At 52.7% G+C, this 27295-nt stretch overlaps 1 protein-coding gene across 3 annotated transcripts in view; it reads left to right on the top strand.

Annotated features, from left to right (window-relative positions):
• The window catches only part of CCDC197 (coiled-coil domain containing 197), a 37973-nt gene that overhangs the window by 1571 nt on the left and 9107 nt on the right, over nucleotides 1-27295 (top strand). The window contains exons 2-3 of one of the 3 annotated variants that reach the window (XM_086363145.1): nucleotides 24088-24344; nucleotides 25599-25681. In XM_086363145.1, coding sequence (XP_086219271.1) covers nucleotides 24238-24344; nucleotides 25599-25681 — 190 coding nt within the window. In that variant the 5' untranslated portion in view covers nucleotides 24088-24237. Of the gene's footprint in view, nucleotides 1-3501; nucleotides 4019-8547; nucleotides 10184-24087; nucleotides 24345-25598; nucleotides 25682-27295 lie in introns of those variants that run through there. The other 2 variants (XR_015149445.1, XR_015149446.1) reach the window with 2 other exon arrangements.

Below are 27295 nucleotides of genomic sequence, written 5' to 3'. Positions count from 1 at the left end.
CTGTGGCAGGGACAGGGCCCCTTCTCAGGTGGCCCTCTGTCTTGCCTCTCCCTCCTAGTCCAGACAAACCTCATAGAGTCAAGAAAGCTGGAGAAACTCGGTCTCCAAATCCTGTTGCCTGTGGTTGCACTCAGCTTTTGAAAATTAAGAGCCCGAATTGTGCGTCACATCACAGGGAACAGAAAGTGCATCGGAGGGGGCTGGCCAGACACACTTTGACTCATATATGACAATGTCTTCTGGCTGCTCCTGCACCACTCTTGCAGCAAGTGCTATCATTACCCCCATTTCACAGATGAGAAAACTGAGGCATGGAGAGACTGGGGAGTTTGTCCAGAATCTATAAGTGATGGTTTAGCAATTTGAACCATGTTTGCCTGATGCAAAAACTGATGCTTTTAGCTGTAGCTCTATCTCCCCAAAGTGAAAGTGTTGGTCGATCAGTCATGTCCAACTCTTTGTGATTCCATGGACTATAGCCTGCCAGGCTCCTCTGTCCATGGGATTCTCCCGGCAAAAATACTGGAGTGGTAGCTATTCCCTTTTCCCAGGCATATTCTCAACCCAGGGATTGAACCCAGGTCTCCCGCATTGTTGTAGGCAGATTCTTTACCATCTGAGCCACCAGGGAAGCCCCTATCCTCCAGGTAATGAAGAAATCAAATGCTGGAGCAGAGCAAGGAGCACCACAAAGCTTTGACTATAAATCGGTGAATGTGTGCTATTCCCCTGGTCCTTCACTCATCCCGCGTGGGAGACTTGATGCTATGGATAAAGGTCCACAGAGTCCGAGACCCAGGTTGGCCTGTCTGTTCACATTACAGGTCAGTCAACTCCAAAATGAAGTTGGGCTAACTTGTCGATTCCCAAGCTAAACTGCACATTAGAGTCCTAATAAACTTAGCCATACCTGCCTCTACCCCAGAGGTTCCGAGGTCCGTCCATATTGTTTCATGTAGTTCCAGATTGTTCCTTCCCGTTGCTGTGTGGTTTTCCGTGCTCTGAATGTATCTCAGTTGGTCCACTCTGCTGCTGATGGTCCTTTGGGTGATACCTAGTTTGGGACTATAATGGATTTCGTAGCTGTGAACATTCTAGAACATGTCTGTTGGTGAATATCCATGCCCATTTCTGCTGGGCCAACACCTAAGACAGGAATCACTAGGTCATAAAATCAGTGTATGTTCAGCTGCAGGAACACAGCCAGTTTTTCCAAGGTGTTGGATCAACTTACCCTCCCACAGTCTGTGTGTGTGAGTTCCAGGTGCTCCACATCCTCTCCAACACTTGGCATTTTCCACCTTTTCTCCCATTATCCATTCTGATGGGCAATACTGCTAATTCACTAAGGTTTTCACTTAAGTGTCTTAGATTACAAATTACACAAACCTCTGAAAAGTCTTGGCCCCAGGGATATTCGGAGCCTTTGTGCAAGGCCCTACAGATGGTCCTGTGGAACAGTCCTCCAGGGAAAGTTTATACAGAGACAGAAAAGAGTCAATGGGGGCACAGATGCAGAGGCAGAAACCAAACAACTGGTCAACCTGCAGGGCAATGGAAAGAAGGCCTGGCAGCCAAGAGAAAACCCCAGGGCTCACAGATGGCACCAGCAGGCTTCTCTCCTGATCCCACACAGAGCCTCCCCTCCCTCCCTCTCTAGCTCCTTACCCTGCTTCATTTATCTCCAGAGCACTTATCACCCTCCCCCAGAGTTATGATGTATTTATTTGTCACTCATTATTTATTGCCTGCCTGTCCCGTCTGGAATAATGTTTCTGTTCACTGCTGTGGATCAGGGCTTACAATGATGCCCGGCGCATAGTAGGTGCTCATTAAATGACTGTTGCTATATGGGCTCACATGAATGCCACACAGCTCCTGGGTCTAAACCGGGAAAGGCTGTGTCGTGTTTGGCAGCTTCCTCCTGGCTCATGGCTGCATAGACACTCACGCTCACACACACACACACACACACACACACACACTCACACACCCCGCAGACTTTTCGGGCTTCCCTCCGTGTTTATTTTAATCTGAATTCAATGAGTAAAGTTGGGGGGAGGGAGGCAGTTCATAGAGCCCCAAGCCTAATAAAGACCAGAGAGGGAGCCAGTCCCAGCATGTACTCCATATGACAGTGACGCCTCTTTCAGGAAGGAGAGAGAAAGAGGAGAGGGAGAGGGTGCTGTGAACTGGGATGTGGGACTCAGTGCTGAGTCTTGGAACAGTTTGGACCCAGTGACGGCACATCACCAGCTAAAATAAGCACCCCTGAGGTCTTGGTGCGCTGGCCCCTAGCCCTGGCTGCCTCTTGATATCAGTTTATTTTGGTTTCAAGGGATGAAGAGGGACAGGAAAGAGTCAGATCCACACCCTGGGCAGAGTGCTGGGGTGGAGAGGACGAAAGGCAGACGGCAGGGGTAGGGAGGGCAGACAAAAGCCCCGGGTCCTGGGAGGGAGGGAGGTGCGTCTACAGAAAGGAAGGAGTGGGCGAGAAGGCAGACAGAAGTCCCCACCTCTCCTCCTTTCCTTATGATGGGCACGGTGCCCTCTGGGCTGTGGCTAACCGACAGCTCATTTCCTCCGGAGCAATCGGGACCCTCCTCAACCTCCCAGCTCAGGGGGCCAAGGCAGACTCCTGGAGAGAAGACCGTTTGCCTATTTATAGGGAGCAAAGTGGCTCAGACAGTGAAGAATCTGCCTGCAATTCAGAAGACCCAGGTTCGATCCCTGAGTTGGGAAGATCCCCTGGAGAAGGGGATGGTGACCCACTCCAGTATTCTTGCCTGGAGAATTCCGTGGAGAGAGGAGCCTGACAGTCCATGGGGTCTGAAAGAGTCGGACACAACTGAGCAACTAACACTTTCACTTTGCTTTTCAGAGAGTAGAGTAAGCACATGACCTCACCCCTCAGATGGGAGAGCAGGGCAGGTCAGCCTCACACCCCATCACCCCCCTCAGGACCCCTGGGGACTGGAGAAGGGCTGTCCGATCCTGCCCTGCTCCCCTAACAGCCCTTGGGCATGTGAGGGAGGAACAACAGGATCTTGTAAGGATTTCCATCACAATGAGCAGATCCAAGACACAGACTCCATTGTGGAACACTGGGCTCTTTTCAGCTGCCTGGGCCTTCCTGGAGCCATGACCATCCATGACTGACCCTCACACAAGAGTAGCCAGGACAGACCAGCAAGACAGCCAGCTTCACAACTCCCTGCTGTAAACCTCACTTGCCATTGTACAAATGGCCAATCCTCTTTGGCGGGCTGCAGAGTTACCCTGCCCAGAGACACAGAGGAAGGGCGTCTACCCCAACTCTCAGGCTTCAGCCTTTGGATACACAACCATCTGCAGCAGAAGCCCTGCATCCCCGGGCCCATCCATCCGTGAGCTCTTTCTCCAGGGAGCGTCTGGCTCTGGAGGATGTCCTAACAGAGGGTGGTCCTGGGCCTGGCGGGGACATGCTGGGCCAGCCCCGTGCAGACAGTATCTTCCTTGCAGGGAAGGACTCCACTGGTGCAACCCGTTGTCATCGTCCTGTCCTGTTTTCAGCATGGGCACTACGGCTGGTTAATCCCTGCTTGCTGCGGGACCTGCCCACAGCCCGGCACCTCGCTGAATCTGACTTTCATCTTCTGAGGCTAGGAGAGCACTGACTCTTCTCTTCCATGACTATTAGGGGATTGGACGAGATCCCAGGACTCAGACATCCCACCCCAGGCCCCGCACTCAGGAGACGTTCATCCATGGGACTTCTTCCACCCCACCTGCCCCCTGCAGAGGGTCTGTGTGTGCAGAGCGGGAGGGCATCTCCCACGGGCCAGGCAGGCTCAGGTGACCAGTGAGTGGGCCTTGGACTGATCCATCCTGGAAGCTGCTGGCCCCCTGCACTGGCCAGGCTGCTTGGCCCCTTCCAGGGCTTGATTTCATCATGCCTGAATCACCCTTGGGAGCTTGAGTGAGCTTTGTTAGCTGCCGGGAACAGGTTTTCCACGAACATAAACATGTTTCGAGTGGAGCTGGGAACTCTCTAATGCCCTTTGGTGAGAGGGAAGGCAACCCACCTCCCAACCAGGGCGAGCCTGCAGCCGGCTGGCCCTCCTGCCCAGGGGCGAGCCCGGGCTGTGTCAGACAATGCGTTTCCTGCCGGGTCCAGCCTCTCCTGGCCGGCTCAGCGCCATGTATACAGAGCTGAGGCCAGGTTGCTGGACCATTCCCTCCACCACTGCAATGGAGCAGGGAGGCAGGTACCTCTTGTATTCGGTCCCTGGTCAGCCACTCTGGAGGTGGAGCTTGCAGGGAACAAAGTCTCCACTCCAGAAACGCAGCTGTCACAGGCTGGCATCTCTGCCGGGCAGCTGGCTGTCGGGCTGCTGACCGCTTCATCTTTGCCTTATTCCTCAGGGAATGCAAAGTGGCCAGAGACGTGACACTGCAGAGATGTCATCAGGGAGGCTTGGGCTTGCTGTGATAAGGGGGGACCTGGGTTCTGGGAGGGAGTCGGGGCTGATGAGGAGGCAGGCAATAGATTGGGTGTCCCGACATCCCGGGGTTGGGGAGGGATGCAGACACCCCCACTGAGCAGCCCCTCCAGGGGTCCAGGCACCTGCATGGCCATCCAAGAGGGAGGTATGTAATCCTGATGGAGGAACCGAGACCCTCCAGGGATTCACCTGCTCCCGGTGACGGTGACACCTCCAGCCATACCACCACTGTCCCAGAGAACTGAAAGATCAGAAGAAGAAATGTCCGAAGCAGAAGGTCCTCAGGGTTCATCCACCCCAGCATCCTTTTTCTGAGAAAAGGGAATATGAAGCTGGAGAGGGCGAGGCTTTGCAGAAACCACAGCTTCCAGAAATTAATTCTGCTTCTCCACAGCTCCATCCCAAGCTTATGGTGTGGCCATAGAGGTTGATAATCTCATCATGCCCTGGACACAAAAACCCAAGTTGCTGGGCAAGTGGGCAGGAACCCCACCACGTCAGAGGGAGATGGCAAAAGGCAGGCTGGATGTCCTCTGGGCACATTTACAATGCCTGCTGCCTCCTGGAGGCTCCCAGAAGTGCTTCGGGGTGGGGAGATTGTGGTTTGCAACAGACCACAAGTTCGAGTGAAGAGCTGGAGGCTCAAGCACAGGCAACGTGGGTGTCAATGTCACTGTGCTTCCCTGTTCCCACTCCAGGAGGTCAGGCAGGGGCCACTCTCAGCACAGAATCGCTTGTAAGGTGACTGCCCCGGGTCTCCCTTGCAGAGCCAAGTGGCTAAGAACCAAGACTCCGGAGTCATCTGCCAGCTCCACAACTTTCTAGCTGTGTGGTCTTGGATAACTTACTTAACCTCTCTGAGCCTTGGCATTCTGATCTATAAAGTGGGAGGAAAAAATGATAGTACCTATGCCTCATAGGAAAGCTGCAAAGATTAAATTTTATTATAGTGGGTGCCCCCATCTTACCCTCGGTTTCACTTTCCATGGTTTCAGTTACCCTCGGTCAACCGCAGTCTGAAAATATTAAATGGAAAGTTCCAGAAATAGACAATTCATAAGTTTTAAATTTCAAGCTCTTCTGAGTAGCAAGATGAAATCTCACACCATCCTGCTCTGTCTGCCTGGGACCTGAGTCATTCCTTTGTCCATCGCATCCTGGCATCGGTCACTCAGTGTCCATCTCAGTTATCAGATTGACTGTCGAGGTATCACGGTGCTTGTGTTCACTAAGTAACCATTTTACTTAATAATGAGCCCCAAATGCAGGCACATTGATGCTGGCAATTTGGATCTGCCAAAGAGAAGCTGTGAAGTGCTTTTAAGTGAAAAGGTGAAAACACACAAATTAATAAGGAGAGAAAAAAAAATATTGTATACTGAGGTTGCTAAGATCTAGGGTGAGAATAAATCTTCTATCTGTGAAATTGTGAAGAAGGATAAAGGGATTGATGCTAGTTTTGCTGTCAAACTTCAAATTGCAAAAGTTACAGCCACAGCGTGTGACAAGTACTTAGTTAAGTTGAAAAGGGCATTAAATTTGTACAATAGTTATTCTGAGAGAGAGAGACAGGGACTTCACTCACATATCTTTTATCACAATTGGCTCAGCTGGTAAAGAATCCACCTGCAATGCAGGAGACCCCGGTTAGATTCCTGGGTCGGGAAGGTCCCCTGGAGAAGGGATAGGCTACCCACTCCAATATTCTGGCCTGGAGAATTCCATGAACTGTATAGTCCGTGGGGTCTCAAAGAGTCAGAAAAAACTGAATGACTTTCACTTCACTTCATTGCTATGATTGTTTAGTTTTATTATTGCTTATTGTTGCTAATCTCTTACTGTTCCTAATTTATAAATTTAAACTTTATCATAGGAATGTATGTGGGCTTCCTAGGTGGCTCTAGCGGTAAACAACCCACCTGCCAATACAGGAGACATGACAAAAATTGATCCCTAGGTCATAAAGATCCCCTGGAGGAGGGTGTGGCAACCCTGCAGTATTCTTGCCTGGAGAATCCCACGGACAGAGGATCGAGGCAGGCTACAGTCCATAGCGTTGCACAGAGTCGAGCACAACTGAAGCAACTCAGCACGCATGCACGCATGTACAAGAAAAAGCAGTATATATAGATTCAGTACTATCCATGGTTTCTGGCATTCACTGAGGGCCTTGGAATGTGTCCTCCTTGGCTAAGAGGGAACTACTGTATACATTTTGGTCACCTGATGTGAACAGCCAACTTATTGGAAAAGTCCCTGATGCTGTGGAAAGATTGAGGGCAGAAGGAGAAGAGGGCATCTGAGGATGAGATGGCTGGATGGCATCACTGGTGCAATGGGCATGAACTTGGGCAAACTCTGGGAGATGGTGAGGAACAGGGAGGCCTGATGTGCTGCAGTCCACGGGGTCACAAAGAGTCGGACACGACTGGGCAACTGAACAACACCGGTATATATTCCTTAGGATGAAGACTTATAAATGTTAGGTGTTGCTATTAGCTTAAACTTCCTGACAGAGACAGAGGGAATGGTGGTTAGTTGAAAACAGTGGTTCTTACTGGGGACATTACCCTTAGGGAACAGTTGACAATTCCTGGAGATGTTTCTGGTAGCCACAAGTGAGGATGCTGGGCGTGCTACTGCATCTGGTGGGGGAGAGGTCAGGGATGCTGCCAAACATCCTTTAGTGTTCAGGACAGCCTCCCCAGCATAGAATTAAGAGCCCAATGTGCGCGGTGCAGTGGTGGAGAAGCCTGGCTGGAGGGACGGCGTGTGGAAGGAAGAGGACTGTCGGGGTAGGAAGAGGTCTGCTCGGAGTGACCAGGGCTCTCCCTGCTCCCCAAGGATGGCTTTGGATTTCAGGAATAATTGCCACAAGGAGGGCCAGGTGTTTGGAGTTTAAATACCTTGAGACTGTTATAGGGAAGGCTCATTGAACCGGTCTCATAAACTGGCCCTGAAGGTCACCAGCAGAGGCAAATGCAGCCATAGTTCAAGCCAAGCAGAAGCAACAGCCTCAGCGATCCCCATGAAGCCTGGGGTCTGCCAGTTGGCAGGGAAGGGGGGACTCAGCCCTGTGAGGGCCAGGCGTCCCTGCTGGTAGCTGGTGCGTTCAGACAGACAGACAGACACACACACACACAGTGACGATGCTTAGATCATCTGGACACTACACATAACTTACCTTCTTTCGGTGAAGAGCTGAATTTAATCCACCAGTCGTGAGGGCCATTGGCCAAGGAACTGTTTAGTCACATCAGTCACATCTGACCCTTTGCGACCCCATGGACTGTAGCCCACCAGGCTTCTTTGTCCATGGGATTTCCCAGGCAAGAATACTGGCGTGGGTTGCCATTTCCTTCTCCAGGGAATTGAACCTGCGTCTCCTGCATTGCAGGCGAATTCTTTACTGCTGAGCCACCAGGAAAGCCCCAAAGGGGGTGTTGCCTTCCCACTGGGGATCGAACCCCATTCTCCCACATGACAGGTGGGGATACTCATCACTATACTAATGAGGACAGCAGCAAGTCTTATACAAATACTAAATAACTGTCAGTGTCTCTTTTTCCCTAAAAGCAAATACTGGACCTCCCTCTCTTTCTTGGTGCCTGTGTGTGTGTGCATGTGTTGGATGAGAGGCAGCTAGCACTCTGAAAAGAGCTCAGGCCTAGCCACCAGGGTGCTGGTCTGGGCCCTTCTGGAAAGTTCTCTGTGACCTCATGCAGACCTTTCCTCTCTCTGGAGCCTTGAGGAAAGAACGGCGCTGCCCCATCAACTGGTAGGAACCCAGGCCCCTGCAGACTCCGAGAGCCTCTGAAACCAGGAGCAGCCATAAGCGGCTGCACCCACATCCCTTTGCTCTCCGAGAATAAAAATTCTAAGTCAGCTGGAATTCAAAATTGAGCCTATGTAAATATTTTCAAAACCAGAAATTAAAAAAAAAAAAAAAGGGACAACAGTGATTTTGAACAAGTCTCCGAGTCCAAGCTGACTCAGTTATTACAGGTGCCGGAAGGAAAACTCTCCTCTGTCTCTGTTCTTTCCTTTCCCCTCTACTTTCCAGTTCTCCTGGTGCCACTCAAGTCAGCCAGCGTCCCCTCCAAACTGCACTGTCATCGCTCCTGGCCACTGAAGAGCCTGTGACCTGGATGCACACCGGCGCCTGCCAGCAGTCAGGGCTGTGCCGGGGGAGCGGGGTTGGAGGATGTCTGCCAACCCCTGGGCTCCTCTTGTTGATGCGGGGCCTGTGGGTGGCCCCAGCTGGTCAGCTGGCCCCTCGGGCTCGTCCCTCTCTCTGGGCCTCCCACCCTCTATTTAGCAGCAACGCTAAATAGCAGGATCAGGTGTCTGCCATGCCATGCGTCCTGGGAGAGGGGACTGTTGGGGCATGAAGATAGTCTCCAGGCTGCAGTGCCCAGTGGCCTGGCTCCTGACCCTTGCCGTCAGGTGCCTGTCGGGGGTGAGGGTGCTGCGTCCCCCAGGGGCACGTGGATCCTGGGAGAATCAAAACAGGCTGCCTCTGACACGTGCTGCCTGGACTCCTTGGTGGGCTCTCCAAGGCCCCTGTGGGCAGCCCCCCTCCCATGCCTTCTGCAGCTTCATTCTCTCTGTGCCCCATTCCCACTCCACCTGTCTGCACGTGGCTGTGTTGGGCCCTCCAGGATCGGCGGTGGTCTGTCCCTTCACCCTTCGGGCAGGTTTTGTAGAGCGGCTGGTGAGAGGTTAGAGTAGGTGCTGTGTGGGTGGTCTGCTGAGGGTCTGTCTCCCCGTCCCCACTCCCCTGAAACTGCTGGGAGGCTTAGCCCCCTCGGGGCCCCAGGTTCTCAATTGCAAGTCAAGAACCATAAGGAGCACCTTCCTCATGGGGTTGGGATAAGGCTTAAATGAGAAGGTCTAGGGCAGTTTGGGGCTTCCCTGGTGGCTCAGATGGTAAAGAATCCACCTGCAATGCAGGAGACCCGGGTTCAGTCCCTGGGTCGGGAAGATCCCCTGGAGAATGGCATGGCAGCCCACTCCAGTATTCTTGTCTGGAGAATCCCATGGACAGAGGAGCCTGGAAGGCTAGAGCCCATGGGGTCACAAAGAGTCGGCACTGTTTACAACAGCCAGGACATGGAAGCAACCTAGATGTCCATCGGCAGATGAATGGATAAGAAAGCTGTGGTACATATACACCATGGAATATTACTCAGCTATTAAAAAGAATGCATTTGAATCAGCTCTAATGAGGTGGATGAAACTGGAGCCTATTATACAGAATGAAGTAAGTCAGAAAGAAAAGCACCAATATAGTATATTAACGCATATATATGGAATTTAGAAAGATGGTAACGATGACCCTATATGCGAGACAGCAAAAGAGACACAGAAATAAAGAACAGACTTCTGGACTCTGTGGGAGACGGCGAGGGTGGGATGATTTGAGAGAAGCATTGAAACATGTATATTATCATATGTGGAATAGATCACCAGTCCAGGTTCGATGCCTGAGGCAGGGGGCTCAGGACCGGTGCACTGGGATGACCCTGAGAGATGGGATGGAGAGGGAGGTGGGAGGGAGGGTCAGGATGGGGAACACATGTAAACCCATGGCTGATTCATGTAAATTTATGGCAAAAACCAATACAGTATTGTAAGGTAATTAGGCTGCAATTAAAATAAATAAATTAATTTAAAAAAACCTAAAACTAAAAAACAAAGAGTAGGACACGACTGAGCAACTAACACACACTCAGGGTGGGTCTGTGTGAAGCTCAGTGACTGTAACTATTTCTATTTTTGTTCTCGAGGCACAAACTAAATGCTATGAGCCCCATCAGGAGCCAGAAGCTGCTGGGAGGTAGAACTGCTACATCTGAGCCCTGGGGAGACACAGTCTCGGGGGGCAGGGAGCAGAGGTCAGGAATTGCAGTAGGGAGAGTGAAGGGAGAGGAGTCAGGAAGAGTGGGAGAGGGGAGTAGGCCGGGAAGAAGGAGGGGAAGGGGTTAGCATGGGGGTCAGGACCATCCGACAAAGGAGGAACAGACTGCCTTGAGTCTCTGCAGAGTTTCTAGGTGCACAGGTGGGTGTGGGGTATCCCAGGCCAAGGGTGAGGCGTGAGCCAAGGCCTGTGGCCTTGAAGCCGGTGGCCAGCTGGGCAACCACAGGAGCTGGGCCTGGCCAGAGGGCAGGGTGTGGGGAAGGGCAGACGTGGGCTGGAAGAGAAGGCAGGCGCTGGGCCAGCAGAGCTAGGCAGGCCACGCTTGAGGGCTTGGACTGTGGGGGAGACGATGGAGGGATGGTTTGGTTTCCTTTGGGGCTGCCAAGATGGGCCTTTATTCCTCCTCTGTATCGGTCCAAGGCCAGCATTTCAGGGGATGGGTAGCTTGCTTCTCAGTCAGCGACCCAGGTTCCCAGGTTGCACTGACATCCCTTAAAGTCTGGCATCACCTGCAGGTCTGGGGTGGGGCTGTCACAGGTTCCAGGATTCTGGAGTCTAGGAAGACTGAGATCAAGGTGATGGCAGACCCAGTGTCTGGTGAGGGTCCACTTCCTGGCTTGTGGGTGGCTGGCTGTCTTCTCACATGGCAAGGAGCAACTGGGGAAGTTTCTCTCCTTTCTACAGCCTAGAGCAAGGTATATGGTGGTGGTGGGGGGTGTTGGGAGGAGCAAGGGGGGAGAGATGGAGGCAGTGAGGGAGGAAGAGAGACAGAGAAAGAGGGTCTTGGTTGGGAAATACTTGAATGAAAGTTTGGGGTGGGTGCAACTCCCATTTCATTCTGGGCCTTCAGAGCTGGGGAGCAACTCCACACAGCAGAGAGAGAAGGTCATGGACCCAGGAAGGATACAGCTGAGGAGGGCATTGTAGAGGACCAGCCCTGCATATGGAGGCAGAGGTGGGTGGGGGACGACCTGCCTGCATTTCCCAGGAAGGACAGTCAGGCTCCGACTGGTGAATGGTGGGCACTGTAGACAGTGAGCCTACTGGGGAGGGCAGGGGGCGTCCAATCTGGGTGGAGGTAGCCAACCTGGAGCAGGGGCCTTGGAGGGCAGGAGAACAGAGGTCCTGAAATTGGTAGAAGTCTTGGGAAAAGCTTTGGACGCAAAGGGCCAGAGACCCCGGTGAGCTTGGAGCCAGTTGGAGCCATGCTTTGATGGGGGAAGGGCCCTGTGGACATCTGGCCATGTCTGCTTGGCCTGCATGTGGGGCCTCTTCCTGGAGGCCCGGGGGCCTGTATATAGCATCTGTGACTCTGCCCCATCCTGGGCAGATGCTGGGAAAGAACTCTCTAAATCTCATCAAGGGGACAGAGCCCAGGGCGGGTTAAGAAGCCCTGGTCTCCTGTCCACACTGTACTGACTGCTCCTTTGCTCTCAGATCCCTGCTCTGCCCTTCAGTGCCTGGCAGGCTGACCAGGGCATCACCCAAGACCCCCTGCCCTCTGGCTTTTGACAGGGTCCAGCCAATGGGAAGCCAGGTGGGCGGGACAGGGGAGTGAAGTGAAGTGAAAGTTGCTCAGTCGTATCCAACTCTTTGCGACCCCATGGACTATAGAGTCCATGGAACTCTCCAGGTCAGAATACTGGAGTGGGTAGCCTTTCCCTTCTCCAGGGGATCTTCCCAACCCAGAGATCAAACCCAGTTCTCCCTCATTGCAGGCGGGACAGGGGAGAGGTCCGGTGTTTATTTGTCCAGCTCCTCCTCTGCTTTGGGCCCGAGTTCGGCTGTGGCTCTTTGGGAGGCTTCTCACCAGGCTCCAGGTCATCATTTCCTCCCGGGGACGGTGCCAGCTTCCCACTGTTCCTGAATTCCGGGTGCCTCAGTCTGTCCTGGTACCCTTGACCCTGCCCACCTCTCTGTCCCTTCATCAGCTCCTCTTCATTCAACCTTTGGCATATGCCTGATGTATCTTATAGATAAAATACAGCATATCTAGTTAAACTTGACTTTCAGACATACAATAAATACTCCTTTAGTCAAAGTGCAGTGGTTGTTTTAGTTGCCAAATCATGTCTAATTCTTTGTGACTGCATGGACTGTAGCCCACCAGTCCCGTGTAATCCTCTGTCCATGGGATTTTCCAGGCAAGCAGATTGGAGTGGGTTGCCATTCCCTTCTCCAGGGGATCTTCCTGACCCAGGGATTGGACCCAGGTCTCCTGCATTGGCAGTCGGATTCTTACCACTGAGCCATCAGGGAAACCCAGTCCACGTATAGCAGTCCCAATTATTTCATAAGATACACTACACAATTCCCTGCTGTTTATCTGAAATTCAAATTTAACTAGGTGCACTGTATTTTTCTTTCTAAATCTGGTGATCCCACTTACAGGGCCCCTAATTGGCGGACTAACGTGTCCCTCAGATCACAGGCATTTCCAGTCACCCCTGACTAGAAGAATAGGTTGGATTTGAAGCACTTACACTCTGCCTGCATAGACGGAGCTATCAGTTCAGTTCAGTCGCTCAGTTACGTCCAACTCTTTGTGACTCCATGAATCGCAGCCGCCAGGCCTCCCTGTCCATCACCAACTCCCAGAGTTTACCCAAACCCATGTCCATTGAGATGCTGATGCCATCCAACCGTCTCATCCTCTGTCGTCCCCTTCTCCTCCTGCCCTCAATCTTTCCCAGCATCAGGGTCTTTTCAAATGAGTCAGCTCTTCGCATCAGGTGGCCAAAGTATTGGAGTTTCAGCTTCAACATCAGTCCCTCCAATGAACACCCAGGACTAATCTCCTTCAGGATGGACTGGTTGGATCTCCTTGCAGTCCAAGGGACTCTCAAGAGTCTTCTCCAACACCACAGTTCAAAAGCATCAATTCTTCAGCGCTCAGCCTTCTTTATAGTCCAACTCTCACATCCATACATGACCACTGGAAAAACCATAGCCTTGACTAGACGGACCTTTGTTGGCAAAGTAATGTCTCTGCTTTTGAATATGCTGTCTAGGTTGGTCATAACTTTCCTTTCAAGGAGCAAATGTCTTTTAATTTCATGGCTGCAATCACCATCTGCAGTGATTTTGGAGCCCAGAAAAATAAAGTCAGCCACTGTGTCCATGGTTTCCCCATCTATTTGCCATGAAGTGATGGGACCAGATGCCATGATCTTCATTTTCTGAATGTTGAGCTTTAAGCCAACTTTTTTACTCTCCTCTTTCATTTTCATCAAGAGGCTCTTTAGTTCTTCTTTACTTTCTGCCATAAGGTTGGAGCTATGGGGGGCTTCTTTCTCGTATTGCGGCGGCATCAAGTTTCCCTAAGGGCAAGAACACAGTCTAAAGATGAGGGGACTGACCCCGACATCTCCCCAGTTGCATGGCATCAACCCCTAAAATGCCCCCAAGACCATGCACAGAGGCCCTCCTGGTCCTGTTTCCATGAGCAGGCCCTGGCTGTCAGTAGTGACATGGCCAAATTCTCAGCCTCAGCTCTGAGCTCACAGCAGAACCCTGAGGGGGCTGGCATCTAGGACAGGACGCTTGGAGAGAGAGGGCAGGGTGTCAGATGGGTGTGAAGTTTCTCAGACTCGCTCCCCTGCCACCAGCTGGAGAAGATGCTCTGCGTTTCTGGGACTCCCGTGATGAGATCAGACCTACCTGGCAATGATCTTCCATTCTCAGCCCAGGATGCGGAGCCGTCATTAGACCTGTGCAGGTGACGTAATCAGAAGTGTGACGGCTCACTGTATTCACAGTCCTGGGGATGGGGAAACCGTGGGACCAGGTTAGAACTTGATTCTCCCTGAGCCCCTTCTTCCTACTTTCAGAAATCCACCCTCCTTCCTCCTTGCTCCTCCAGCTTGGTCTCCTTTGCCCCATTCATCTACCACTGCCAGCATTTTTAGGGACATTGGGACACCCCCAAGCACCCAGAGAGCCAGCAGAAGTCATCTCAGGGGGACTCAGCCCTCACATGGGGCAGCTCATGGCACAGGGTCTGGGGGCCTCGCCTCCGAGCTGAATGATGGCATGACCGCCCAGGGTCAGGTAATCCCTGGAGAGTTTGGGAAGTGTGAGACTCCCCCTGGTCCACTGTGAGGGGGTGGCTCTGACAGCTGGGAGCAGGTGGGGTGGGCGACCCAGAAAGAACAGGCCCTTTTTCCAGCTTGGCTGCAGAGCATTCAAGAGAGGGCCTGGCCTTAACCGGAAACGGCTGTGGACCTGAAAGTGGCACAAATTCTGGCTCTGGGAGTGGACCCACACCAGGCAGAGTAAGAGTAATAACAGTCTCTTTCTGTGGGGGGGGGGGGTCGTGTGAAAGTTGCTCAGTTGTGTGTGACTTCTTGCGACCCCATGGACCATACAGTCCATGAAATTCTCCAGGCCAGAATACTGGAATGGGCAGCCTTTCCCTTCTCCAGGGGATCTTCCCAACCCAGAGATTGAACCCAGGTCTCCCGCATTGTAGGTGGATTCTTTGCCAGCTGAGCTACAAAGGAAGCCCAAGTATATGTGTAAATCAGCTAGTTTAATCCCCACAACTACACTTCAGGTAGGTATACGTTAACCCCATTTCACAGAGGAAGAAACTGAGGCTCAGCGAGGTCAGGCAATGTGCCAAGACGGGACAGCTCATGACTGGAGAGGAGCCACTGAGGAACGTCACATCTGCCTTCAGTGCCGTGCTGAAATGTGACATCAGTCTGCTCCAACAGTCACAGCGTGGTTATGAAAACACAAGACTTCCTATGAGGAACTAGGACTTAACAAGAGACACTATGAGGAGACATAATTGGACTCAGTGTAAGGAAGGGAAGATGTTCTGGCAGTCAGAGTGGCCCAGAGGTGGACAAGGTGACTTTGGGAGGGACGGAGTCCCTGCGATTGGATATATGCAACTGAAGAAGCTGGTCACATTTTCTGAGACCCTGGTAATAACAGACACTGTACTCTGGGTTCTCACAGCTCCATCACACAGACACTGCTGTCCCCAATTTACAGATGAGGAAACTGAGGTCCAGAGAGATTAAGTGACGATGGTTATGCACGTGACTGGTGGGGGAGCCGTGACTTAAAACCAAAGATGTGTGTCTCCAAAGCTGTGCTTGTACCCTTACATCTATTGAGCACCTACTATGTGTCTGGTACTATTCTTCTCTGTGTATGTGCTCAGTCACTAAGTCCAGCTCTTTGGGACCCCATGGGGTGTAGCCCTCCAGCCTTCTCTGTCCATGGGAGTCTCCAGGCAAGAATGCTGTGGTGGGTTACCATTCCCTTCTCCAGGGGATCTTCCTGACCCAGAAATTGAACCCGAGTCTCCTACTTTAGCAAGCAGATTCTTTACCACTGAGCCACCTGAAAGATATACTATTCTTTTAGACACTAAGATTCCAGACGGACCATTCTTTGTCGTGGTGGACATCAGATTGCAGTGAGGAGAGAGACAACCGAGAGTAACAAGACCAAAATAGAACTGAACAAGAATGTTGTTGTTCAATCGCTAAGTCATGTCTGACTCTTTGTGACCCCATAGACGGCAGCATGCCAGGCTTCTCTGTCCTTCACTATCTCCCAGAGCTTGCTCAAACCATTGAGTCAGTGATGCCATGCAATCATCTCATCCTCTGTCGCCCCCTTCTCCTCCTGCCTTCAATCTTTCCCAGAATCAGGGTCTTTTCCAAAGTGTTGGCTCCTCACATCAGATGGCCAAAGTATTGGAGCTTCAGCTTCAGTATCAGTCCTTACAATGAATATCTAAAGTTGATTTCCTTTAGGATTGACTGGTTTGATCTCCTCACTGTCCAAAGGACTCTTAAGAGTCTTCTCCAGCACCACAATTTGAAAGCATCAATTTTTTGGTGCTCAGCCTTCTTTATGGTCCAACTCTTACATGATTACGGAAAAAACCATAGCTTTGACAATATAGATCTTTGTTGGCAAGGTGATGTCTCTGCTTTTTAATATGCTATCTAGATTTGTCATAGCTTTTCTTCCAAGGAGCAAGTATTTTTTAATTTCATGGCTGCAGTCACCTTCTGCAGTGATTTTGGAGCCCAAGAAAATAAAATCTGCCACTGCTTCATTTTTTCTCCAATTTCCCCATTTTCCATTTTTTTCCCAGAACAAGAATGCAGTGAGACCAAAGGTGAGCTGAAGTCAAGAGGGTTTGAGATGGTCAGGGGAGGCCACTCTGAGAGGTGCATCTGAACTGAGATCAAAAAGGCAAGAGGGAGAAAGTATTGATATTATGAAGAGCTGAGAAAACAGTGCTCTTGGCAGAGGAAACCACAGGTACAAAGGCCCTGGGGTGAGCCAGGGGAAGACCAATGAGGGGAAAATGGCCGAGATAGGGGACCAGATCATTGGGGACCTGGTCCTCCAGGGTTTAAATTTCTTTTGTAATTATTGGAAGGTTTGTAAGCAGCGGTGTGCTGCAGACAACTCATGCCCACTCCTGACAATCATCTGTTAAATCTTCAGGATTTTTTGCCTGTTGTTAAACTATTAGTAGCTTGAAATCAGCCACAGTGGGAGTATTTACACCATGGAAATTGGCAAGCACCACAGGTCATGGCTTTGCACCCTGGGAAGCAGGTGGTTAAGCAGTTATCTGCATTGCACTGGTTTTAGACAGGGAAGTGGGCAGAGGGGATTTGCTCTTGAAGGAACCCTCTCTGGCGGCAGGGAGGAGACTGGCCTGCAGGAGACGGAGAAGTAGGATGCCCGCAGGGAGAGTCACTGCATTGGCCCATGTCGGAGAGATGGGGGTTTGGACCAGTGTGGGCCAGTGGATGGATCTGAGTGGTTCTGAAGGCAGATCCAGTGGGCCTCGTTAAGATGACCCCATTACTGAAGCTCAGAGCAAAGAGGTGACCTGCCAATGTTACAAGGCTGGAGTGTGGAGGAGCTGTGATTGAGCCCAGGCCTTTCTGTTCCCTATACCTCAGTGTTTCCCCAGATTGCCCTGAAGACTCTTCCTGGGGAAGGTTGTGTTCTAGGACAAAGAGGAAATAATTAACGGGTGACCCTCAGCCCTAGTGGGCTTCCCTGGTGGCTCAGTGGTAAGGAATGTGCCTGCCAAGCAGGAGACGTGGGTTCAATCCTCGGGTAGGAAAGATCCCCTGGAGAAAGAAAAGGGCAACCCATTCCAGTATTCTTGCCTGGGAAATCCCACTGACGGGGAAGCCTGGAGAGCTACAGTCCATGGGGTTGCAAAGAGCCGGACACAGTTTAGTGACTAAACAACTCAGCCCTCGCTTCTTGTGGTTGGAGCAGGCCCTTCCCACACCTCTTCTCGAGGGCAGTTCCTCTGAGCTGCTGTGGGGGGTGTGGGGCGTGGAGGGAGCCAAGATGTCATGGCAGAGACATTGAAAGGCCCAGCCCCCTTGATGGGCCCTGGGGCCCCAGCCAGTGCCCTGTCCTCTGTCCCAGGAGGGCCCGGAGGCCTCGGAAGGGCTGCCCCAGCTCTGGTACCCGAGACCTTCCTGGGGGGGCAGGGCGGGTTGGGGGGACGCAGAGCAAGGATGAGGGCTGGAGCTGGGACCTCAGAGGACTGGGGTGGGAGGGAGGGTTAGGGACATACCTGAGAGTCTATCTCGGTGGGGGTGGGGAGTCTAAGCAGTGCAGGGTCTTAGCAAGATTCTGGCAGAACCGCTATGTTTGTCTGCCTCACGCTCGCTACGCCTTCACCCACATCCCGCAACTCCCCCATCCACCCGTCACCCCTCCTCACCCCCCACCAGCTACATAGACTCCCCACCCCTTCCCTGGAGCCACCCTTGGCACCAGCCCCAGCAACAGGGCTTAGCTGCTTCAGGCCCTCCCTCTGTGAAAACTCACTCTCAGACAAGCATCCTGTGCCAGGTGGGCACTGCCACTGTGATCTGGAGGGAGCGAGAAGGGAAACTCAGGCTGGTAGAACTCCTACCAGGTGTCAGGCAGAGCTGCTTGCTTTTCTCAAAGAGTTAGAGGAAGGTTTCCCCTCATCCTCTGTCCCCAAAATATTAATCAGATCCTAAAATCTTATTCCTATCCTTCTAGAGTTTCCTCTTTGTACACACACACATGCACTATTTTTACCAAAATGAGATGCTGTTACATGTTCTATGTGGATTATTTCATTTAATCCTGGGTTGTTATTAACTCTAGTTTGCATTTCTGGAAAATGAGACTCAGAGAGGTTGTGTACTTTTCCTAAGGTCACACAGTTGGTCGAACTGCCTGGCTCCACAGCCTCACTCTCTGCGTTCTGGGCATCATCATCACCTCTGGATGCAGAAGGCCAGCTTTGTCCCTGTTGGGGGGCGTTTGGGGGCTGCAGAGCAGGCAGGGCTGGAATTCTGCGCAGAGGCCTGATCTGCCATTCCCTTCTGCTGTGCTGTGAGACTCAAGCCCTGGGGTCAAATTCCAGCCTCACTGTCCTTGTTAAAGCTTTTCAAAAGGGGATTCTATTGCCATTTAATTGTGGCTCTGCCCTTGAAGTGGGCTCCCAGCTGTCTATAATGGACAGCTTGACCTTGAATTTCTCTCTCCGGAAGCCCAAGAGATAGAGGCTTCCCTGGGAGGTCTGGAACCTGGGCTCCTCCGCAGCGGTGGAACCTTGGCACTTCCTGCCTCCCTCACCTTGATCTCCACTTTTCTGAAGTTCCTTTCAGCCCCGAGGTAAGCTCCTGACTCCTACCCTGGTCGCTGTAGGTCACTGGAGAGGGGTGGGGGGAGGTGGGGTGGGGTGTCGGGGGGAGGAGGGTTCAGGGCAGCTTAGTGGTCTGGAAGGAAGTGGGAGTTTAAAAACAGGTTCTGGACCCTCTAGACCGGGGTCCAAATCCCGAGCAGGATCTATGCAGTTGTGCAAGGCCTGCGCTCCCAAGATTCCCAATTGGTTTTACGGCCTGCCGTCGCTGTCTTGAAATTCTTAATTTTCTGAGTAAGGGGCCCAGCTTTTTCCTGTTGCGCCGGGTCCCACAGATTGCACAGCCAGCCCTGCTACCCATTATGAGCCATGTGCCCTTGGCAAGTGACTTCTCCTCATTGATCCTTAGTTTTCTCACCTGTAAAATGGAGCCATGCTTCTACCTTTTGCAAGGATTGTGCTGAGAATTCAAAGAGAGACTCCAGGCCAAGAGCCAGGCAGCAGTAAGTCCACAGCAGGCGTTGTGCCCTGGAAATTGTGGCTGTCTTTCTATAGGGCTCTGTGGGGCCCTGCATAGTCATGTCTGACTCTTTGAGGCCCTTTGGACTGTAGCCCCCAAGGCTCCTCTGTCCATGGAATTTTCCAGGCAAGAATGCTGGGGCAGGTTGCCATTTCCTTCTCCAGGGGAATCTTCTCAACCCAGGTATCGGACCTGTGTCTCCTCTGTCTCCCACATTGCAGGCGAATTCTTTACCCTCTGAGCCATCCAGGAAGCCCCATCTGTATGGCCAGACAGGGAAAAATATCTCTGGAGCCACATGCAGTCTGTCTCCCAGTCTTGTTCACGGGTGGGACATTTCAGGCCAAAAATAAAATCCTCCCTGGGAAGTGAATGGTCCACCACCTGCGCAACCCCCCTGCCTGTGGCTGTATTGGGTCAAGTGGTTTAGGGCCCTGTGTTGCTGGGAGATGAGGTTACAGAGTAGCGTGAGCCTGGGAAGAGATGGGGGTCTGGTGAGGCTGTTCCAGCAGCTGCTTTAGCAGAAGGCGGGTCAGTCATGTGCCCTTAATAAATGAAGGCTTGACGCCCGGGGATGGGGGCGCTGATGGAGCCTCCCCCAGGGCCACCTCCCTCAGTCTATATCCTTGGAGGACCCCATGTCCCAGCAAAACTCAACCTTCCAGACGCTTCTAGAATCCCAACTTCATAGCTCAGCAATTTCCCAATGGTGAGACCTTGGGCAACTTACCTAACCTTTCTGGGCCTCAGTTTCCCCATCTGCAAAATAGCAATTAAATGAGCTCCCACTTGGGAAGTGCTTACAAGTGTGCTGAAAGCATTAGACATTGCCACGGCTGGCCTGCCCACCTCCCTTCCACTCTGAGCCCATTAGCAGGCTCTGAAATGGCAGTCTGGCCGTGTCTCTCCTTTAGCTGCTTATCACCTTCAGGATAAAGCCCAAACTCCTTATTCCATCTTCTCTGAGCCTCCGTGCAGTGAGCCCTGCCCAGGGTCCATTTCCCCTTCTAGAGTCAACAGCCTCAGGATTTGCCCTGGGAAACCTTCAGCCCCCACGGCAGAGCCCATGATGTGCCTGTCAGTCAAGCCAAGGGGCGGGCACATGACCCAGGCTCAGCCAATTGGGCACATTCTCTAAGGACTTGGCCTCTTAAGGATGGAGAAGCTTATGGAAAGAGGTTGGAAGGATTCACTTGGGAGGTTATACCCTGAGTTCCTGCTGTCTGGATCTCCAGGGCTGCCCTGGGACCTGGTCCTCTCTGAACCTGGCTCTTCAGCCTTTCTTCTGATTCTGTGCAATCCCTCACAGCCTCTCACGGATGTGTTCTTTGTCCAGAGTGGCCCTGCCAGTTTCTGTTGCAGGCATCCCAAGGTCCTGGTGGAAATGCTCTGGATCCTGCTGGCAACTTCCCCAGACATATCCTGGCTTTGACCTTCACCTTCAGCTTTTAAGGATCCACCTACTGTCCTCACAGGGCTTCCCTTGTAGCTCAGTTGGTAAAGAATCTGCCTGCACTGCAGGCGACCTGGGTTTGATTCCTGGGTTGGGAAGATCCCCCGGAGAAGGAAATGGCAACCCACTCCAGTATTTTTGCCTGGAGAATCCCATGGACAGAGGAGCCTGGCAGGCTACAGTCCATGGGGTCGTAAGAGTCAGACGTGACTTAGCCACTAAACCTACTGTTCTCACGATCCATGTCTGCTACTGTGTGTCTCTGAACATTTGTCTCTGCCAGTCCTCCTGCAGGAAGGCCCTTTCCACCTTACTTCTCCTCACTCATTCTTTTTAAAACTGAAGTATGGTTGATCTATAATGCTGTGTTTGTTCCAGGGATACAGGAAAGTGACTCAGTTATCCATATGTACCTATCTATTCTAGTTCAGATTCCCTTCCAGTAGAGGTTATTACAAGAACTGAGTCGAGTTCCCCGTGCTAGACAGTAGGGCCTTGTTTAAGAGTGGGACACGACTGAGCGACTTCACTTTCACTTTTCACTTTCATGCATTGGAGAAGGAAATGGCAACCCACTCCAGTGTTCTTGCCTGGAGAATCCCAGGGACGGGAGAGCCTGGTGGGCTGCCGTCTATGGGGTCGCACAGAGTTGGACACAACTGAAGCGACTTAGCAGCAGCAGCACCAGTATATATTTGTTAATCCCAAACTCCTAACTTATCTCTCCTCTTCCTTTTCCCTTTGGTAATCCTAAGTCTGTTTTCTAATTCTGAAAGTCTGTTTCTGTTTGGTAAATAGTCATGTGTATTTTTTTTTTAATTCCACATGTAAGTGATGTCTGCCATTTGTCTTTCTCTGACTTACTCTACTTGTTACAATCACCTCTAGGTCCATCCTCATTCATTCTTATCTTCAAGAACCACCTCATACATGCATGTTAAGTTGCTTCAGTCATGTCCAACTATTTGTGATCTTGCGACCCCATGTAGCTCGCCAGGCTCCTCTGTCCATGGGATTCTCCAGGCAAGAATACTGTAGTGGGTTGCTTTGCCCTCCTCCAGGGGATCTTCCCAACCCAGGGATCCAACCCACATGTCTTATGTCTCCTGCATTGGCAGGTGGGTTCTTTACCACTACTACCAACTGGGAAGCTTAAGAACCATCTCAGACATTGTCAAAACTGGGGGGACTTCCTCCGCCCCTCCTCCACACACAAACCCCACCCCCAGGCCTGGCTCTGACCCTCTGGGCAGCCCCGGGGCTTCTCTCCCTTAGCACCAGCAACCCTTCATCTGAGCCCAAGGCCAGATCCAGGTCCACCTTTGTTTCTTGGTTGGTCTCAATAAATGCTTTCTGGGCTCCAGAACCATGGAGGTCAGATAGCGCCCTTGGGATCTGCTCAGGGACTCTGCCAGCTAAGACCGAATCCATTGCCTGCGGATGAAGAGTCATGAGGGGAATGCTGAAGAGTGCAAGCTGGGGAACTGTCCCAGAATAACAACTCAGCTCCTCTGGGTTGGCTGTTGCCCCATCCTCAACCTTTGGTCCAGAGCCTGCCCCAGCCTTAGTCATAGCCCCAGCCCCTGCCCAGCTCCAGCCACAGACCCGACCTCACACCCTGCCCTCAAGCCCAGGCCTGTCTCTGCACTTGCAGAGCCCCTGCCCTACCTTGGCCTTCACTGCAGCCCCTCCTGACGCTCTCCCCGGTGAGACCCTCCCAGGCTGCCCTCTGCAGAGCCCCCACTCTGATTGAATGGGGCCTCCAGTGGGGAAGGCCAGGCCAGATAACTGGGCAGTGAATGCAACAGGTGTATCAGAGGCAGGCACCATGCCCAGGTCCCCGCCGGTGACAGAGGCCCTGCACCAGGTAACAGGGCTGAGCATTAGGCAGGGGCAGGGCCAGGACCAGGTTTAGGTCCAGAAGTTTCCTTCTGTTCCCCCACCTCCCCTGCCCGAGGCCAGGCTTCATCCTTAGCCTTGGGGGTGGGTGGTGGCAAGGGGGTGGAGGAGAGGGGCTGAACCCTCCATGGTTGCTAACTATCCCACCTAGGGAAGTACCCAAGCTATAGCTACCCAGAATCAGGTTAAAGGAGGCGAAAAGGGAGTGCCAGGACAAGCCAGTAGGATTTGGGAAACTTGCAAGGTAGGGTATCAAGAAAGATCAGCCTTGAAAGAAGGGTAAAAATAGCCCAAGTCCACCATCCCCCCTACCCTGAGGTCACCAATGCCTCTCCAGCCCTTCCCCTGAACTGAACCAGGGAGAAAAAGGCCCCCAGGAACTCAGGGAATCAGGCCCTCCACTCCACCCCCAGGTGAATCCTGCAATAGACAATGTCATGAGAACGGAGGCCAGCATTGTGACGTCATAGGTTGGCGATGGCTTTGTGCTCCCGGAGCTGTCCAGTGAGTCAGCCAGGCCCCTTCCTCCTCCCTGTGCTCATGGACCCCTGTCTGACGCTGGGGGCTGGAAAAGTTGACCAAGTAGCCCCTCCCCTTCTCACCCTGCTCCTCCCATGTGATGGCCTGGCCCAGCAGGTGGCCAATGAATGGCGTGCTTAGGGAGATTGTCCTCTTTTAGCCGTTTAGGTGAGCAGCCCAGGAACTCTTTGCAAGGCTGTGTTGAAACTGCCTGTTAATTAGGCCACCTTCCCAGCTTGACCGTGAGCTTATTCCAAGTGTCTACCTCGGTCTAGCTCTATGGACGCTCAGAGTATATGATGTCAGTTAAATGCATAAATGATTGGCAGGATGGGTGGGGAGAGACAGATGACAAAGGAGCCTCCTCCCTCTGTGGGCTACTCTCTGCCCCCTTGGACTCTTTCCTAAATGCTCTTGGAAGCCAGCACCTGTTGCAAGTCCCAGGCATCTCGGCGCCCATGGGTCTTGACAGTCCCCGTTATGGTGTGACAATGTCAATGATGCCACTGCAGAATGGCACCTTTGGTTCCTCCAGAGCTGGAGGCACTGCTCAAAGGCCCCAGACTTTGAATTTAATGAAACTGGAGTACAGATCAGCCCTGCTGTACATCCTCAAGCTGGTCACAGGGGTCGCCTCTGAACCTCGGTTTCCTTTTCTAGGAAGCGAGACTGGAACCTGACTTCTGAGGACCGTCAGGAGGACTGGAAGAGAAAGCTGCTGCCTTGACTGTTGTCGTGGACACCCACCTCCTTCCTGCCTGGCCCACGCGGCCCCCATCGTCCAGAGTCGCCCGAGGTGGTGTGGCGGCGATGCTGGCGGCCAGGGATGCAGGCCAGGAGGCTGGCCCGAGCGATCCCGGCAACAAGGACAGGGGCCTGCAGGTGCTGTTCCAGGAACTCTGCCAACTCCAGGCCAAGTACGAGTTGTCCCAAGCCCTGCTGTGCCCCGGGCCCTGGCCCCAGGGCCACCTGCAGTGGCCTAAGCGGCTGGGACTGAGCAAAAATGCCTGAGGAGGCAATGGAAAAATTCCTCAGGGCCAGGAAATGGCCAGGGGGTGGGGGATGCCTGGAGTAAGTCAGGAGGGGTAGCTGAATTGTGAGTAGAGAGAGGTGGGGGCGCCTAACTCTCCCTCTTTGACTTCAGGCTTTGGCTGGCCCCAAGCCCCGCACAAGCTCAGTCTCCCAGCGTGAAGGCAGGGCTGTGGGTGGCCATCCCCATGCACCTGTCAACTCAGCCCTTCCAAAATCAACGTGCGAGGCTGCTGCCCTGGCTCCAAGCAGACGCCCTGGGTCCTTGCCCAGAGAGCCCCTTCCCTATCAGGCTGCCCACGAAAGCCTGAATTGGGTGCAAAAGGATGCATCTGTGTGCAATTTTTTGGAGAGAAGGTCCAACCCATCCATCATATTCTCACAGGGTTTCCAACCCCAATAATGTTTAGCACTGTGGCTTACCCCACGTGGTATTTGCAGCGGGAAAGACCGTTCTTTCTTGCATTTTTCAGGATGGTGTGGATGAGAAAATAGGGTCTGAGATGCAGAGTGGCTTGCCCTGGGGCACTCAGCGGTCACTCAGAGATACCTAACCATGGCCCTGTCTCCCTCTGCCCTCTGCCCTTGACTGCTGACCTTGAATGGGCCCAGAGCAGGAGACTCATCTTGCTTGGTGATGCCCTTGACTGTCAAGCGTGGCTGGGCAGTCCATGTGGCCGTCTCCCCTCTGGGGGCTGCTGGGGCCCCAACTTCAGATGCGCTGGGCGTTCCAGACCTGGTCCCCACCTTCCTGTGAGGAACTAGTTACGCCTGTTACACGTGGCCCACCCAGGCAGAGAGGTGAAGCCCCTGGCCGGACCACTGGCTAGTGGGGGCTCAGGCCATCTGCCACCTGCTCAGCCTGCAGGAGGGGCTCCGTAGACCCCACGCCAGAAAGTTTCATCCTTGCTCTTCCCCCCAGGTCTCCTTTCTTACTGCCTGACCACAGGCATCTATTTGACCTCTCTATGACTCAGTTTACTCAGCAGTAAAATGGGGGTGGAGAGACGCAGTCAGTGGCCCACTGATGGGGACAGTGGCCGGTCCAGCCCAGATCCACACAGCTCCAGAGACGGGCCCTTGCCAGGGGTCACGGCCTGGGGGTCTCCACACCACGTCCTCAAGTCTGGCTCACTCTACAGGCAGAGGAAGCTGAAGAGGGAGGTGGAGAAGCACAAGGTTTTTGAAGACTATCTGATCAAGGTCCTTGAGAAAATCCCCAAGGGTACATATGGAACTTTTGCAGAAGGCCTGTCCTCTCCGCGACCACCTCCCAGCCTGGGACCTGGGCACGTGTGGCCCCACTGAACCTCGAGCTCACCTGCTGCATGGGAACCCACAGGCCCATTTCACTGTGGTCGAGCCAGCTTGGCCGCCAGCCGTGTGACCTGTGTGGCAAGTTCTCAGCGTCTCTGTACAGTGAGGTTTGAGAGTTCTGTGGCCTGGATCACATTTCATCATCACGTACTGGGTTGGCCAAAAAGTTCCCTTGGGTTTTTCTGTACCATCTTATAGGAAACCCCGAATGAACTTTCTGGCCAACCCCAAATCACAGTGCCTGACGTTCAGCTAGCACCCAGGAAATGTCAGCTATTGTTATTATCTCATTTGTCTTTGGTTTTGCTCTTAGGAGCTAAAATTACAGACATCTGAAATGGGTTTCTGTGTCTTGTTTGATCATGGTTTGTGCCAGAATCCACTGTGATCAGTGCTGGGAATTTGGTAGGAAGTGGAAGGGAAGTCATAGTTACATATTTGTATTATTATCATCATATTATTATCTTTACACCATCAATAATAAAATAACTGTTATTGTTTATGAAATATTTACTCTGTGCTAAGGTATAAGTCCTCCTTACGAGGTGCCAGGGCTTCCCAGGTAGCTCAGTGGTAAAGAATCTGCCTGTCAAAGAACGAGATGCAGGAGACGCAGATTTGATCCCTGGGTCAGGAAGATGCCCTGGAAAAGGAAATGGCAATCCAGTATTCTTGCCTGAAGAATCCCAGGGACAGTAGAGCCTGGCAGGCTACAGTCCATGGGGTTGCAAACAGTTGGATATGACTGGGTGACTGAGCATGCATACACGTAGGAGCTTCTGGGAACTGTATTACCTAGGCTCAGAGACGTTAAGGGACTCACCCAAGGTCACCCAGCCAGGAAGTGGTGGAGCTGGGTCTCAGACTTTGGTCTATCTGATTTCAGAGCCACTGTGCTAAGTGCTCTGGAGCTGTGGGAGCCCCAAGGACTCTGCCCTGGAGGTCAGGGAAGGCTTCATGGAGGAGGGGGCCACTCATGGAGCTCAAAGATGTTCAGCAAAGGGGAACCAGCGCTGCAGGCAGAGGGAACAGCACAAACGTAGGCTGGAGCCCCGCGTGGTGGGTTTGGGGCTGGTGAGTTCCAGTGTGCTGGAACACCGGGGCCCGGCAGGGGTTGCTGGGAGGTGTGATTGGAAGGTTGAGCAGCACCAGAGAGCCTTGAGCACCGAGCCAAGGAGGGGCACAGGGCTCCAGGCCAAGCACAGGTCTTGATGTGGACCCAGCGCCCAGGGCTGCTGCCAGCAACCTCCTAGGTTGGGGCCTTCCTAGCCATGCAACCCTGTTCAACCCACCCAGAAGGAGCAAACACCAAGGCTGGGGCCTGTTCACTCAGGGCAGCAACGACCCCTGTCCTCTTCCTGCAGGCTCCCCCAGCCAGCAGTTTCTCCTGGGGGTTCCAGGGGATGGGGCAGGGCATGGGGAGTCTCCTGCCTCGCTCGACAGTGATCCAGAATCACTCAGTCCTGAATCCTTGCAGCCTTTCAAATGCTGAGGCTTCTCCTGAAGGGACAGGAGGTGTGGG

The sequence above is a fragment of the Bos grunniens genome, chromosome 21, assembly GCF_055505025.1.
Source record: "Bos grunniens cultivar Pamir isolate PY7600 chromosome 21, Bosgru_T2T1.0, whole genome shotgun sequence".
In the NCBI taxonomy this organism is placed as follows: domain Eukaryota; kingdom Metazoa; phylum Chordata; class Mammalia; order Artiodactyla; family Bovidae; genus Bos; species Bos grunniens.
The sequence above is the reverse complement of the archived record's forward strand: the minus strand, read 5'-3'. Positions and strand labels throughout refer to the sequence as shown.